This window comes from Cnephaeus nilssonii, assembly GCF_951640355.1.
Source record: "Cnephaeus nilssonii genome assembly, chromosome: 13".
NCBI lineage: Eukaryota > Metazoa > Chordata > Mammalia > Chiroptera > Vespertilionidae > Cnephaeus > Cnephaeus nilssonii.
In genome coordinates, this window is record NC_137084.1 from 23897133 (window position 1) to 23912839 (window position 15707).

The following is a 15707-nucleotide window of genomic DNA, read 5'->3' on the forward strand; positions in this document are numbered from 1 at the left end:
GACTTCGAGGGCAGTCCTGCTTCCTTAAAGGCTTAAAGTGGGGCTTGGACTGCTGAGGTTGAAGGGAAGCAGCCTTATATGGTATAGGACTGCTGCAGAGAAGAGGAAACCTGCTTTACACAAAGCTACACTTAGTAGGTTAGCAATATATAGTGGTTGAATAAATAAACCGTAGCAACGTCTAAGCCAAAGCCCAAATCTATAATACTGAATCAAATCTGCATAGCGATTTTTCTCAAAATTCACTACTGATGTGCAGCAAAGAATGCGAGAAGGAAGAGGGAAAAGCATAATCTAAGATTAGGAAAACTAGTTCATGGTAGGGATTTCTTTGATCTCATGGCCTATCTTAAAAGTTCATGTAAATTTTACACGCTGTACTGCACTATATAAATATTCATCATATGGCTTCAGGTATCATGTTGTCAAATGGTTTAAGAACATGGCAATCTCATTCTCTCTGATCACGTTAACGAAGGATAAGTTTAACAAAAGCCTGTGGGAATGATTTACACCTATCTTGAGTTTATATACCCAATGTTTGTACAAATTACATGTAATTTTTTTTAAATTTTACTTTTGACACTTCATTATCAACCAGATTCATTTTGATGTTTTAAAATGATTAGAAAGATTTTTATGCCTTAATTATTAAATTCCGTATTATGGGAGTAAAGTATGCAACAAATAAAGTGGGTAACCTTGCTTGTATTAGCCACTTGGTGTATATCTGTCACTACTATAGTAGAGAATTAGATATTACAAAAAATAGCTCACTACTATTTCAATTAAGATAAATGATTTTTAAAACCTCTTGAAACCTGTACACATTGCTTTATTAAAAAGTTTTCTTCAGAGAGATGAAAGTAGAGTTTCATTTTCCCTTTCTTATCGTAGCTGCTACAGGTAAAAGGGAATGAAATTCTCTGAGTTCTAACCCACTGAAAATAATCCACACTTACATCACAAGTACTGAGATCTAAAACTGAGAATACCTTCAATCCGAAGTTTTACTTCTGAGTTTTAGGCAAGTGTGAGAAATGCTAACACAAGCAAATTAGATTTCTATTGTTCAGTTAGAGTTATGCTTATGTTATCCCAAATTCTTGACTAAAGCTACTTTCCTCCTGTAAAATTCATAAACTTTGAAACAAAGCATTATATTGATATAATTTTCATGGGTTATTCCATATTACTCTAAGTATAGAGATTTTTATAGGCCATGTTCACCAGGAAGCAGACAATGAGATTTATGGGGGAGTACGCTCAAGGTCAACACATGAGGGAAGGAGAATGGGGCAGAGGGAGACATCAAACTGCCAAGTGGTCATATCAGAGGTCCAGTTGGTCCTACTGTGAGCTCTGCAGCAGGCATGGCCCTGCACAGTTGTCTCAAATCAGTGCCAGGGGCAGACTTTCATACCTTCCTATTGACCAGGGGACACCTTAGGTGAGGCCTCTCCCTTAAGCATGAGCTTTCAGCCACCAGCATGCAGTACACAGGGGAATTCATGATTCAGTCCTAAAACAGGTGGCATGGCGAGTCATGCCAACACACTGCAGTGACCACTACAGCAACCTCTGTCCAGTCTCCAGGCATTGCAGAGGAACCCTGCTAATTTCTCTTAGAAGACAGACCCAGTATTAATTTCTGCCTTTACACAGCGTGTGAAACCTAGGAAATGAAGGCCAGAGTCAGGCTTGTGCTTCACCTGACACTAAACTCAAAAGACAAGACATCTTGGGCTCCCAAATTCTGAAGGCAGAATCAGGTCTCTTCTGAAGCAGAGGGACCTATGGGCAGAGCATAATTGCCAGATGATGCCAAAGAATGCTGTATATGCAATGCACACATAGAAGACTCTCTTAAATTGATTTAATTATATTTTATTGTCACTATGGTTGATACGGATCAGCTCACTGTTTCTACAGATTTCAATTAAGTGGTATGTTTGATGGGGAGGAATCTGCCCGGGTGAAATCTTAAATAGGATTGTTTTGAATAAGAGATATAACTCATTCAGCTTATACTTAAGGTATATGTACTTTGTATCAGGTAGCATGATGTGTACATAAAGATAAATATCACATGACTCCTTTGTAGCGCTGGGGAGAGACCAGCACAGACCAATGATTACAGGGAATCAAGGTAAGAATTTTGTTGGCAAAGCCGAAGAAGCCACTTCTAGTACAGGTAGCAGTGGTGTCATTAAAAAGATGAAGCGTTATTAATATCTTTATGTGTACAACTCCCTTTTCGTGGAGAATCTTGTTATAAGAAAAAAAAATCTAATATCTTTAGTCCCTGTGGATCTCCCAGCATTGGAAGATTGGAACTGAAAGAATCCATGAAACATTCTAGGAATTTTGTCGTACTGGGAACTTTTGCCCTCTGCCATCTCCAGGACCACACTCCTTTTTGTAATTTCCTTCTCCCCTGTTTGCAAGCCAGAGTATGTCAGTGAAATACCAAAATGAGAACCGAAAAGAAAATTAGAGCCAAATATGACTGAACATGATTGTCAGAGCTGTGCAAATAGAGTAATGCCAGAGTTCACACACATTCCTTAACATTTGTGTTGTTGTCGATTGAAGCTCTTCTAACTCTCCCTGCTCTTTCCCAGCTGCCCCTGAAAAGATATTATTCTTTGTTAACCATCTGCTAATTAACAGAAATGGAACTCTTATGTGTCATAGAGCCCTGTGACAACCAAATCTAATTACTCACAATTGCTCCTGCCTTCCTTTACCTCCCTGTCTTCTTCCCTCCCCCTTCCTTCATTAATCTGTGAGCAAAACCTGAGGTACCATGATAATAAGGCAGATCCCTGTCCACAAAGTGCTCAGACACGTAACAGGTAATTATAACACAACTAGACGCCCGGTGCATGGGTTCATGCACTGGTGGGGTCCCTCGGTATGGCCTGTGGGGATCGGGCCAAAACTGGCAGTCCAATGCCGCCTGCAGCTCCTGCCTGCCGCTCCTGCTCATCCCGGCCCCACTGCACCTGCTGCCGCTGCTCGGTAGACTCGCTGCCACTCTGCTGCAGTCTTCGGGTTGCAGCAGCCAGCTGTGAGCCCTGTGTCTGGTGCTTGTCAGTCAGCTGAGTGGCGCTCCCGCTGCGGGAGCACACTGACCACTAGAGGGCAGCTCCTGCATTGAGCATCTGCCCCCTGGTGGTCAGTGCGTATCATAGTGATGAGTTGACCAGTCATTTGGTGGTTCGGTCATTTGGTCACTTAGGCTTTTATATATAGAGAGATGTATACATTTAAAAATGGACACATGTGCATTGTATATGTATGTGTATATTATATACTAGAGGCCTGATGCACGAAATTCATGCATGGGGGGGGGGGGGTTGTCCCTCAGGCCAGCCTGCACCCTCTCCAATCTGGGACATCCCTCTCACAATCCAGGACTGCTGGCTCCCAACTGCTCACCTGCCTGCCTTCCTGATTGCCCCTAACCGCTTCTGCCTGCCAGCCTGATCACCCCCTAACCACTCCCCTGCCAGCCTGATTGATGCCTAACTGCTCCTCTGCCAGCCTGATTGCCCCTAACTGCCCTCCCCTGCAGAGCATAAAAAGATGAAGCATTGCACTGTACATCCGTGCCCACACGTGGTATTTTGTAGAAGAGCCGCACTGCCATCCTCTGCAGGCCTGGTCCCCCCGCAACTGCTCTCCCCTGCAGACCTGGGTCCCCCCCAACTGCCCTTACCTGCAGGCTTGGTCACCCCTAACTGCCCTCCCCTGCTGGCCTGATCACTCACAACTGCCCTCCCCTGCTGGCCTGACCCCTCCCAATTGCCCTCCCCTGCTGGTCATCTTGTGGCAGCCATCTTGTGTCCACATGAGGGCAGCCATCTTTGACCACATGGGGGCAGCCATCTTGTGTGTTGGAGTGATGGTCAATTTGCATATCACTCTTTTATTAGATAGGATGATATATATCAACATATGTATATAATCTATATGTATATGCATACACATAATGCATATATGCCATATGTACACACACACACACACACACACGCACACATACAGAGGAGTAAAATACAATTATTCTAACCCAGTAGTCCCAAAAGTCTTACTTTATTCCAGCATCAACTCAAAAGTCTAAAATCCAAAGTCTAATCTAAACATCATCTAAATCAGAAGTGGAGGAGACCCAAGGTACGATTCATCCTGAGGCAAATTCCTCTTCAACTGTGAACCTATGAAACAAAACATGTTATGTACTTCCATAACACAATTGTAGGACAAGCATAGAATATATACTCCCATTCCAAAAGGGGGAAATAGGAAAGAAGAAAGGAGTGACAGGTCTCAAGTCAGTCCAAAACCAAATAGGGCAAATTCCAGTAGACTTTAAGGCTGAAGAATAATCTCTGGCTCACTGCTCTGCATTTCAAGCCCATGGGGGTGCCCACAGGAGCTGCATCTGTCTGCTGGGACCCGCCCTAGTTATTCTCTTAGGATGGGGTTGAAAGTCTACCCTTCGAGGCAGTTCCATCCTTTGAGACCTAGATGGAGATAGCCACACCAGGTCCCTGTACTCTGCAGGTAGCAGAGATGGCACCACACAGATGCTGCCAAAATACGCTGCCTACACTATACCAGGGCCCAGCAGAGCAGCACTTGGGGTGGCTGAGAAACTCAGCACTGGGGAGCAGAGCCCTCTATGAGGCAGCACCTGGTAGCACATGTCAAGGTCTTGCAAGGACAGCCATCTCTCCTTTGAGGCTGCTCTGCCTGGCCCTTGCTCTCCAGGCCTGTGCTGGGAGCAGCCCAGCTGATGATCTCTGAATTAACTTTGGGGTCATTCTTCCACAGTCTTAGAAAACAGTTCCTGGCTTCTGTTGGGATGCTGGCCTATACTTACTTCAATAAACTGTTGCTCAGCCACATTCTTAGTGTTTCATTTTTGGCAGTATGGATAGGCTGAGGATTTTTAAAATCTTTTAAGGTCTACTTCCTCTTTATTTTTTTAGGTTTATGTAGAAGTGTTTTAATGACATTTTTATTCTTTTAATAATCTTGCAAAGGCTTCCCATGGTTCTTAGAAGTTCTACTTCCTCTTTGCTTAACAACTCTGTCTTTAATCCACTTCTCTTTTCTCATATTTTACTATAAGCAGCCAGGAGGTACCAAGCCACACCTTCAAAACTTTACTTAAAAAAGACCTTCAGCTAAATATTCTAATTCATTGCTTAAAAGTTCCACCTTCCACGAAACACTAGAACAAGAACACAATCCAGTCAAGTTTTAGCCACTTTATAATAAGGATGACCTTTCCTCTAGTTTCCGATAACATGTTCTTCATTTCCGTCTGAGACCTCATCAGAAAGGCTATTACTGTCCGTATTTCTACACACATTCTATTCAGGATGCTTAGGTATTCTCTGAAAAAATGGAAGGTTTCAGTATAGCTCTCCCGTGTTCTTTCTGGGCTCTCACGAGAATCACCCTTATTGATCTGTAGGCTTTTTCTAGCATGTACTTCCAAACTCTTTCAGCCTTTACCCATTATCCAGTTCTAAAGCTACTTCCACAGTTTTAGGTATTTGTTACAGCAGCATCCCACTGCTCAGTGCCAATTTCTTAGTCTATTCAGGCTATTGTAACAGGATACCATAGACTAGGTATAAACAACAGAAATTTATTTCTCACCTTTGGAGGCTGAGAAGTCTGTGATCAAGGTGCCAGCAGGTTCAGTGTCTGGTGAAGGCCAGCTCCCTGGCTTATGGATGGCTGTCTTCTCACTGTGACCATACAGGATGGGAGGGGCAAGGAAGCTTTCTAGGGTTTCTTTGATAAGAACATTAATCTTATGCAGAGGACTTCACCCTCATGACCTCATCGTCTACCACCGGTCCCACCTCCAAATATCATCACATTGGGAATTGGGATACAACATATGAGTTTGGGAGGACACAAACATTCAGACTATAGCAAGGTGTTTAATCCATTTTTAGTTAATTCAACATCATTATTTTGTATGTGGGTAGCTTCCCCAACACTATTTGTTGAAGAAATTATCCTTATCGGCACCCTTGTTGAAGATCATTTGACCATGTACATTAGAGTATATTTCTGGGCTCTCTATTCTGTTCCATTGGTCAATATATCTGCTTTTATGTAAATATACTATTTGATTACTATATATACTCTTTGATTACTATATACTGTTTTATATAATATACTGTTTGATTACTATAACTTTGTTATATGTTTTGAAATCAGGAAGTATGTGGCTTCTGTCTTTGTTCTTTCTCAAGATTGCTTTGGCTATTTTGGGTCCTTTGAAATTCCACATGAGTTGTAGGATACTTTTTCTATTTCTGCAAAAAAAATACCATTAGAATTTTGAAAGGGATTGCACTAAACCTTTAGATGATTTGGGTGATATCCAAATATGTGAGTTCCCTGTCAGAACCAGTCCCTCAGTTAGCCGCCCTGAAAGCCACAGTGTGGGACAAACATTCCATGTTTCTTTTTCCCTCCAGGGAGAAGTGGTGAGTTGGGCACTTTCTCCCAATCGCACTGAGCTGTGCCAGCTAGGGAAAAAGGCGTTCATGGGTGAGATGCAATGGCTTTTCTTACCCATTTCAATGCTTGTGTTCTTGGCTTTGTACTTGCCTGGGGTACTGTGACTTCTTAACTGGAAGATGGATTTCTCATAAAGCCTCTGAACTGTATGTTTTTGTTAAGTCTAAGTCAGTGTCTCTGTGGAGGAACTTGTCTGGGGCTTCCCATTTCACCATTGTGCTCTGGCATAGTGGTTTTGGAAAATCTGTATTTGAAGATAGATTGGCAGAACATGTAGCTCCAATTTAGCTCTACCCTTCATCCTCCTCCTGTCTTACATAAACTCTGAATGATATAGAATTCTTTTCCAGGCTCTTCCAGACACTGTATATCCATATATTTTCCAATCTTGGAAACCCAGTATCAAAATATCACTTGCAGGAAAGCCTCCCTAAATGGGCTTCACTTTCTCCAGGCATAGAGGGCTCATTGCCTCATGAATGAGCTTATTTAATTGATAGATAGTTCTAGGTTTCAGAAATTAATTTTTTCTCTTTTTTTACACTAACTTATAATCTACTTCTGTATTATTCCTACACATTGTTCCTATTTCTACCCTAAGGAGAAAATAGATCTGAGGTTTCCTTTTTTTCAAAATTACATAGGACAGTCCTTTATTTACAGATGGATATAATGACTCACTCAAATCTGGTTCTGAATAAAAATCTCCAGGCAATTTTGCCATATGGATCCAAGGCCTTCTCTCTATCCTCATACCCTCCATAGAGTCCAATTTGCTTTGCCCTTCTTAAAGTTTTCTTTAAAAGACCCAAGACTTGAGCACAAGATTCCAGATGGTGTCTGACTAGTGGAAAGCACGGGAGATCAATTATTACCGACCCTGGACTCATTGTTCTACTGACAATAGGATCATTCTTTTAATATGTTTAAAAGACCTAGCTCATATTAAATTTCTGCTTTTTAAAACACTCTGCATATATTGTTTACATACAATGATGCCAATTCAAGTCCTCCATATTTTGCACTTGTGAAAGGAATGCCACAATTTCCAGACTCAGAGTCTTAAATGAGAAATGTGGTTAACACAGAGAACAATAGGTTTTATTGCCTCACTGAGACCAGCATACTCTGATATTTAATCTTCCCCATCTGACCTTCACTCAACTTTTTTCTTGCATTTTTCTTAATATCACAATTGTGATTCTTTGCTCAATTATTTTTTGATGGGCCCAATGTTTTTATAATATATTTGTTTCATGTGATTTCTATTAGCCTCTGGTGAAGCTGCATAAGAAAAGGAACTTTATCTTGTTCACTGCTTGTACCAGTGGTGCTTGGCCATCATTGATGGTCCATACATATTTACTGAATAGAAGAAAATGCTCCCCCCATTTCTCTTTGAACGCCATTTTTATTGGTCTTCTGGGAAACTGACATTGAGATAAAATTAGGAGTATAAGCAATTTATTGGAGTACACCTGTGAAAGATAACAGCAAGAGGAAAAGGTTGGGCAGAGGGAGCCTGCAACAGTCTTGGCCAAGCCAATGAGGAACTCTGGAGCAAAGATGGCTCATTAGAGGAGTTAATAATTAGCACTTTTAAAATTTAATAAAAAAACCCACAAAGTGTACTTTATTTCTTAAATAGAGCACAAGCTCCTTATGGACAGTGTCCAGGGAATAACTGTGAATTGGTTGACAGCATCACTTTGTGTTCCATCTTTGTGTTTTTATACAAAGTGCTAACTGCAGTACAAACTGAATTCCCCATTTTTGTCAGTTGTGGACAATAAAAAGGTATAAATGCAAAAATCAGTAGAGCAAAAGGAGTGTATTACCATTTAGCTCTTACCCATAAATTTTCAATCTAATGTAATTATATTACCATGAGAGGAACAATTGTTTCCGCACACTTGGATTGATGCAGTGTTTAATATGCTTAAGTTGTAGAGCATGGGTGGCCGTTTAATTTTGCTAATGCCAGATATAACCTAGTAATAAAACAATTTTTATTTATTAAAAACCATATGCAAATTATGAAAAAGGAATTCTACCCTCTTTGCTCTTCCTTTTTTTCTCATGTCTTTCAAGTGCCTCTAAAATTGTCCTCTTGCAAATCAGTAGATTTGTGAATATTGACCTTCAATCATAAGGTAGGAACAAGAATTTGTGGCCAGATCTGTAAACAATTCCATGAATGAAGATAAGGTGATCATATCTATTTTGGATACTGTAGTTGTTTCTTACTTATCTATAGCACCTGGGTATATAACACATAGTAGGTATATACTAGATGCTTCAAAGATGAGTACCTATGGAAGTAGAGAGGGAAGGCTAGAGCATGTATCAATAGCTTGGCTAGCCCAGCCAGTGTGGATCAATGGTTGAGTTTGATTCATGTACCAGGAGGTCACTGGCTCAATTCCAGGGCAGGGCACATGCCCAGGTTACAGGCTCAATCCCCTGCAGAAGCCAATTGATATTGATGTTTCTCTCTCATCAATGTTTCCATCTCTCTCTCCCTCTAAAATCAATAAAAACATATTTTTAAAAATAGCTGACTAACATTCCTGGCTATCTGCATTGTAGCAACAGCATTTCTAAGGGCAAGAGCAACTCTGCAGAATGTCCATGAAACAAACCATTGTGCCCAAACTCCCACCTGTTGCACAACAACTTCAGTGCTATTCTATACTCCTTACATTACCTTTACCATTTTTATCTTATTTAATTTATGATTAAGACTTTTTTTTCCATAAAAATACTAACAAGAAGCAAAACCAATTCTGATATAAATCAGAAGACTAGATTCCTAAAGAGGGTAGAGACTGACTGGATCCTCTAGGGCAGTGGTCGGCAAACTCATTAGTCAACAGAGCCAAATAGCAACAGTACAACGATTGAAATTTCTTTTGAGAGCTGAAAACCGACTTCTGCGCATGGGCCACGAAGTTTCAATCGCAGTGTACGTCCGCGCCCGCACGTGGTATTTTGTGGAAGAGCCACACTCAAGGGGCCAAAGAGCCACATGTGGCTCGCGAGCCACAGTTTGCCGACCACTGCTCTAGGGATATATGGTATATATAGTTGTTAAAACTCATTAAATTGTATGTTAAGAACTTTGCCAATTAAAATATGTAACTTTTTCCTCCATTAAAAATATATTTAAGAAGCCCTGACCGGTTTGGCTCAGTGGATAGAGCATCGGCCTGCGGACTGAAGGGTCCCAGGTTCGATTCCGGTCAAGGGCATGTACCTTGGTTGCGGGCACATCCCCAGTGGGGGGTGTGCAGGAGGCGGCTGATTGATGTTTCTCTCTCATCGATGTCTCTGACTCTCTATCCCTCTCCCTTCCTCTCTCTGTAAAAAATCAATAAAATATATTTAAAAAAAATATATATATATATGTATATATATTTAAAGAAAAATAGATCAGGTAACTTTAAAATGAAATCAGGTAACTTTACAATGAAAGTGAACAGTGTTATTAAATTCTAGATAGATACTATTCCTTATAGAAAACCTACATTCTTTTTTAAACTAAGGTTAACAAGTGTTTGAGAAAAATACTATATAGAATACTAGTAGCTATGTCTCTCCAGCCTCCTCCCTTGTCTCTTTCCTTAAGAGTATTTATTAGCATCCTTTCTTCCATGTCAAATAGCCATCGGTCAGACCTGACAAGGGATGCTGCAGGCCTGTGCAGAGGAAGCAACCCCAGCCCAGGGCAGGTCCATTTGCAAAGAGGGTGGTGACTCAGTAATATCAGAAGTTTGGCTACATCCAAGGAGATTGAGCAAATAAATAAATACATCAAGAACAATAGAGTCAGGTTTATCACTATTGGAAAGGGAGTTTACAAATATGGAAAAAGATAAAGCTAGAATAAATCCAGCTGGCATTGAATTAGAATTGGATGTACCACGATGAGCTAACAGGTTTTACTATAGAGGTAAATATAGATGTAAATGTGTATAGTCGGAAAGGGCCTGGGAGCAGTAGCATCCCAGTAGTAATGAGCATGGAGTGCTCCTATTTTTATTTCAAATAATAAGGTGAACTGTGCTCCTTGAAGAAATGGCTGAGGTCAGGGATGGGCTGGGAAAGAACATGATGAACCTGGAACATCATTGGTAACAGAAAGTAAGGAAATGCTCAAAGAAGGATGAGGGTATATCAAAAGAACACAGAGATAAGCTTGAGGGTGTTCCAGCTGGCCAAATAAAGGGCAACTGAATCATTAAAATAAATGATATTATAGCAAATTATAACTCACTGAATAAACTAGTACTCTATGATATAAATAAACAAATTACTATATAGATGGGGAAAAGAGGAAGTTCTTCCTTATGATAGAAGGCCACCAATGAAATGTAGAATAATGGTTATAGCAAATCAACATTTGACAATAAGTATGTTAATAATTCTGATGAGAAATCTCAACGGATACTAAAACTAGCAGGTGAAAGTGAGGAAAGGAATGAGACTTTTATATAGTTTCAAAGTAACTCCCTATAAAATATTTATTAATTACAAAGGGAACAAAAGTAGAGAAACCTGGTAGACACCATGTTGATCAGGTGAGCCAAATGAACAACTCTAGTAATAGACATTATGTACAACAGGTAGGATTTAATGAATATAGTGTGGTACTCACACCAAAAATACATAACCTAGGTATAATCATGAGGAAACATTAGACAGATCTACATTAAAAGATATTCTAGAAAACAATTGGCTGATCTTCAAAAATGCGAGAATCATGAAAGCTAAGTAAAGTATGAGTACAAGAGGAGGGCATTCTAAATTCTGCTTAGAGATGTCAGGGCAAGCTAACTAAAGGAAATGATTAACATGTAGCCTCATAAATGAAGAACTTGTAACTAGAGAAGAAGTCATTTTAGGCATAGAAGATGGCATGTTGAAATGTGTAGAGTCTTAGATACTGGAGTGAGTTGGGTATACCTGGAGCAGAGAGATGGTAGATGCAGCCAGGGAGATGAGGTGGTGCTAAATTATGAAGGGCGATTTCCTCTTTTTTTTTTTTTTTTTGCAGTTTGAGGAATTGAAAAAGGCAAGTGAGTTGATGTATTAGTTCATGCACTCAGAAGCAGATGCAAAGACAGAATTAAATGTGCAAGGAATTTATTCAGAGAAATGCATCCATGAAAGGATATAGGAAGGAAGCTGAAGTCTGGGCGAGCCATCAGATTGTAATGTGAGACTGACCCTGCATGAAGGAGAGAGGCTGGTGGAAGTTTCAGCAAAGCCACCTATGAGTCTTTGAACCAAAGTTGACTGTCAACGTACTTACTCCTGTGTCTCCCAGAAATGGGTCCTCATTAGCATGCCTACCTCACTCAGTTATTGTGGAATCAGCCCATGGCAGGCATGGCCTCGGTGCAAGAGCAGAGACCAACTTCAGAGTGCAGCAGTGTGGACCCTTAGTCAGTTGTGCTCCCTGTAGTAGGCGCGGCATTGTCATGACCACATTTGAGTTTTGGATGATGAAAAGGATTAAATGGCAGAAGAGGTGAAAGATATCCGGGGGAGACGTGTGAAGGAGCTTAAACTCAAACATTTAGTACCTCACCTTTTTTTCTTTGTCTTGTATTTACAAAGGAATCAAGCATTTTTGAACTGGGCTGTGAATATATTTATCAATCTGCAGTTAATAAACATGGACACTTAATCCTGGAGAGTCCACAACTTGCTTTGGCTCCTTAATGTAGTTAAGTCTTCTGTTTTTTGTCTTTGGTTCATCTGTGGAAGCTAACTTAAATTAACATAACTGTCTTTTCTCTGGGATTTTATTGGTCCATCATGGTAATACAAGTTGTTTTATATTACCAAGAAGCTGGTTAGTTATTGTATACGCCTTTCACTACTAAAATAGGAAAATAAATTTTCTTTATATTTGGTAGAAAATACAGTGTTTGTTTGTTTTTTTAAATACAAGATTCATGTTATGCGGAGAACTGGTCATGAAGGAACAAAATAATAGTGAAATGGATGGGTCCTCGATTTTGAAAAGATTGGAAACAATTGAAATCAACTAATCCTGTTGAGGTCCTGTTGAGTTGAAAGACTATATATGAATCCATAACACAATTTCAAGTTGCTTTAGCCTATTCTTAATTGCAAATTTCCTAAACTCTATTAAAGAAGGGAAATGGTCTTTTTCATTTGATCAAGTTTGAGTCCCCCTCATTCTTCATCAAGTGCCTGGAAAGTTCTCCAAATTGCGTAAGTGCCAACTATAAAATATGACTCATTGAGAGATCAATTAACACTGTAATATTGTAGCCACTCTTTAAAAAAAATCCTTATTAACATTTATTAATTGCTAGCATGAAGATTTTGACTGTAAGATTCAAGGTGCCCATAAATAGTTTTTAACAAATTGAGCATTCCCTCAAAGAATGATGTTCTGGTCCACACAAATGATGACATTTAAACACACACACACACACACACACACACACACACACACACACACACGAAATAAATAAAATAAAAACACAACAGCACACTTGACTGGGTTTAACAACAACAACAAAAAGATGCCTGGAAGAATTTGGGGGAATTTTTTCATGAAGGGCGAAAAAATTGTTATTCCAAAAAATGAAATGCACATAAGAAATAACTGAAGAATCACGCAAAAGGTGTCTGTAAAATAGCTGCTGTATATGAGCTATAGTGTCAGCATTTGGTCAAGACTACTCAGGTAAATGCTCTACAATCCCTGAATAAGACAGCAATAATTTTTGTTTGCTGATGGGATGTGGAGAAAAGAATCCTTTCTCCCTGCCAACCTTTTTAAAAAGTAATCATTTGCTTTAAATATCTTTCATTGAAAGTGTCATTCCTGGCTTCATGTGCTGGGGTTACTTGTTCCTGGTCAGCAATGCACTGATGCACCCAGAATACACTCTCATCTTTTAATGCTGATCTGAAGGGTCACCCTGGTATTGTCAACCTGAAGCAATTTTTTGAGAGGCTGTCAATATGAGTTTGCATGGTTTTGGATGTGGGTGCAAGATCTGCTTTGGTTATTCTATTTTTAAGGCTGTTTTGCAGCTGCACCAAAACCACTGGCCCTTAAGAGAAGAGGAATAAAAGATGCAGCCTCTTCGTGGTCAGAGTTGCTGGAGTGCACGACTTCAGGGGAGCCTTGCTTGGCTCTTCTTCCACATGCAGTGCAACCGAAGGTAAGGAACTACTCACTTACTCCCAGGGGACAGTAACTATGGAGGAGAGGATTACAAAAGGGAAAAAGCTGAAGGAAGATGTCAGCTGGCGGGACAGAGGTGAGGGATAGGGTGTGAGTGAGGGGGTGAAAGGAGAGTGTGTGGTGTGTGTGTGTGTGAGTGAGGGACAGTTAAATCCAGCAGGAGTAGCAGGGGCTGGCAGACCAGACTCTCCTGGACAGGGAGCACCTACCACCACTGCAGGAACTCCCTGGGCTGGCCCAGTCACGCGGCTTCAGCACCAGGGCCCCTCTGAGTGCGTGAGGGCACTGCCCTGACATCCAGTCCCTGCGGTAGCACCGCTCCTGCACAAGGGCCTCCTGAGCCCACTGCCCTAGCAGACGGCTCCTGGGCACCTATGTAAGAAGCCATTGGGCGTGCATATTCAACCAAGGGTGCACAGCTCCCTCAGTAGGATCCACGACATCCCCCTCCTGGCTACCTTACCTCTGGACAGCTTGGTGAGTTATTGAGGACTTGCCTCCCTGGACAAGATCAGATTGTTTCAGCCATAGACCTCGAAATTCCCACATCCCCAGTTGCTGGATCCTGAACCCCCTCATGATTCAGAGAGGGAAATCACTTTGGCCAGAGTCCCACTGCCTCAGCCACAAACTACGAGACACCTGCACCCCACTGTCACGGGCTCTGGGCCCCTTGTAGTGAGTTGCAGAGAGATGCTAATCCAGAAAGTCACACCACATCAGCCAAAGTCACAGTACCTAAGTCTCAAGCCCGAGACTCCTTCCTCCCAGGCCGTGGACTCTGGGAACCCACAGTGGGCACACAGCAGTGAGACCTCAGACAACCTTTTCCACAAGAGCCGGAACCACAATCACATCCAAAGCAGCTTGCACAACGAAGCCGGGGGTGAATCACATTGCCAATCCATGACGAAACTTCATCCACGAATAAGAAACTAACATTCAATATCCAACTACATCAAGAGAACCAAAATAGCTCAAGTAGAGAGCTCCGCCAAATCACCAAGCCCAGGAGACTTGAGAGATCACAACAGTAGCACCACCCCCAAAAGAATCTGGGCAGCAAAGCAGTTGGATCCAGGTCAGAAACAATTAAAATGTTAAAGCAAAACATGGGGAGAACAAAAAACAATCCCCAAAGGAAAGAAAAAGAGGAATCACCAGAAAGCGAATTAAATGAAATGGAGGCAAGTAACATGTCAGAGAAAGAATTCAGAGTAATGGTTATAAGGATGCTCAAATGGCTGGATGACAAATACACACAACTCAATGAGAATTATAAGGAGCTAAATGAGAATGTCACCAACATGAAAAGGAATCAAGAGGAAATGAAGAATGACATAGCTGCAATAAAGAACACAATTGAAGGCTTAAACAGTAGACTAGAAGAGGCTGAGGACCGCAGCAAATTAGAAGACAAGGTAGGAAAAAACACACAAACACAACAGCAACTGGAAAGAAAACTTAAAAAGCAAGAGGAGAGCCTAACGGAGCTTTGGAACAACACAAAACAAAACAACATCCACATAATAAAGGTGCCAGAAGGAGAGGAATCAGAGCAAGGAATAGAAAACCTGTTTGAAGAAATAATGACAGAAAACTTCCCTGATATTGGCAAGTAAAAACCCATGCAAGTCCTAGAAGCACTTAGAGTCACAAACAAGATGAACCCAAAAAGACCAACACCAAGACACATCATAATTAAATTGGTAAACATCAATGACAAAGTAAAAATCTTAAAGGCTGCCAGAGAGAGACAGAAAGTTACCTACAAAGGATCTCCCATTAGAATATCAACTGATTTTTCAACAGAAACACACCAGACCAGAAGGGAATGGAATGAAATATATAAAGTGATGAAAAGTAAGGGACTTAATCCAAGAATACTATACCCAGCAAGGCTATCATTCAAAATTGA

At 40.9% G+C, this 15707-nt stretch overlaps 1 protein-coding gene across 2 annotated transcripts in view; it reads right to left on the reverse strand.

Moving 5' to 3' along the window:
- The window catches only part of METTL15 (methyltransferase 15, mitochondrial 12S rRNA N4-cytidine), a 218887-nt gene that overhangs the window by 13508 nt on the left and 189672 nt on the right, over positions 1–15707 (reverse strand). The window contains exon 6 of one of the 2 annotated variants that reach the window (XM_079786926.1): positions 6192–6347. The exons of the other annotated variant lie outside the window; for it this stretch is intronic. Within the exon in view, the coding sequence (XP_079643052.1) occupies positions 6295–6347 (53 nt within the window). The 3' untranslated portion in view covers positions 6192–6294. Of the gene's footprint in view, positions 1–6191; positions 6348–15707 lie in introns of those variants that run through there. 2 annotated transcript variants of the gene reach the window in all.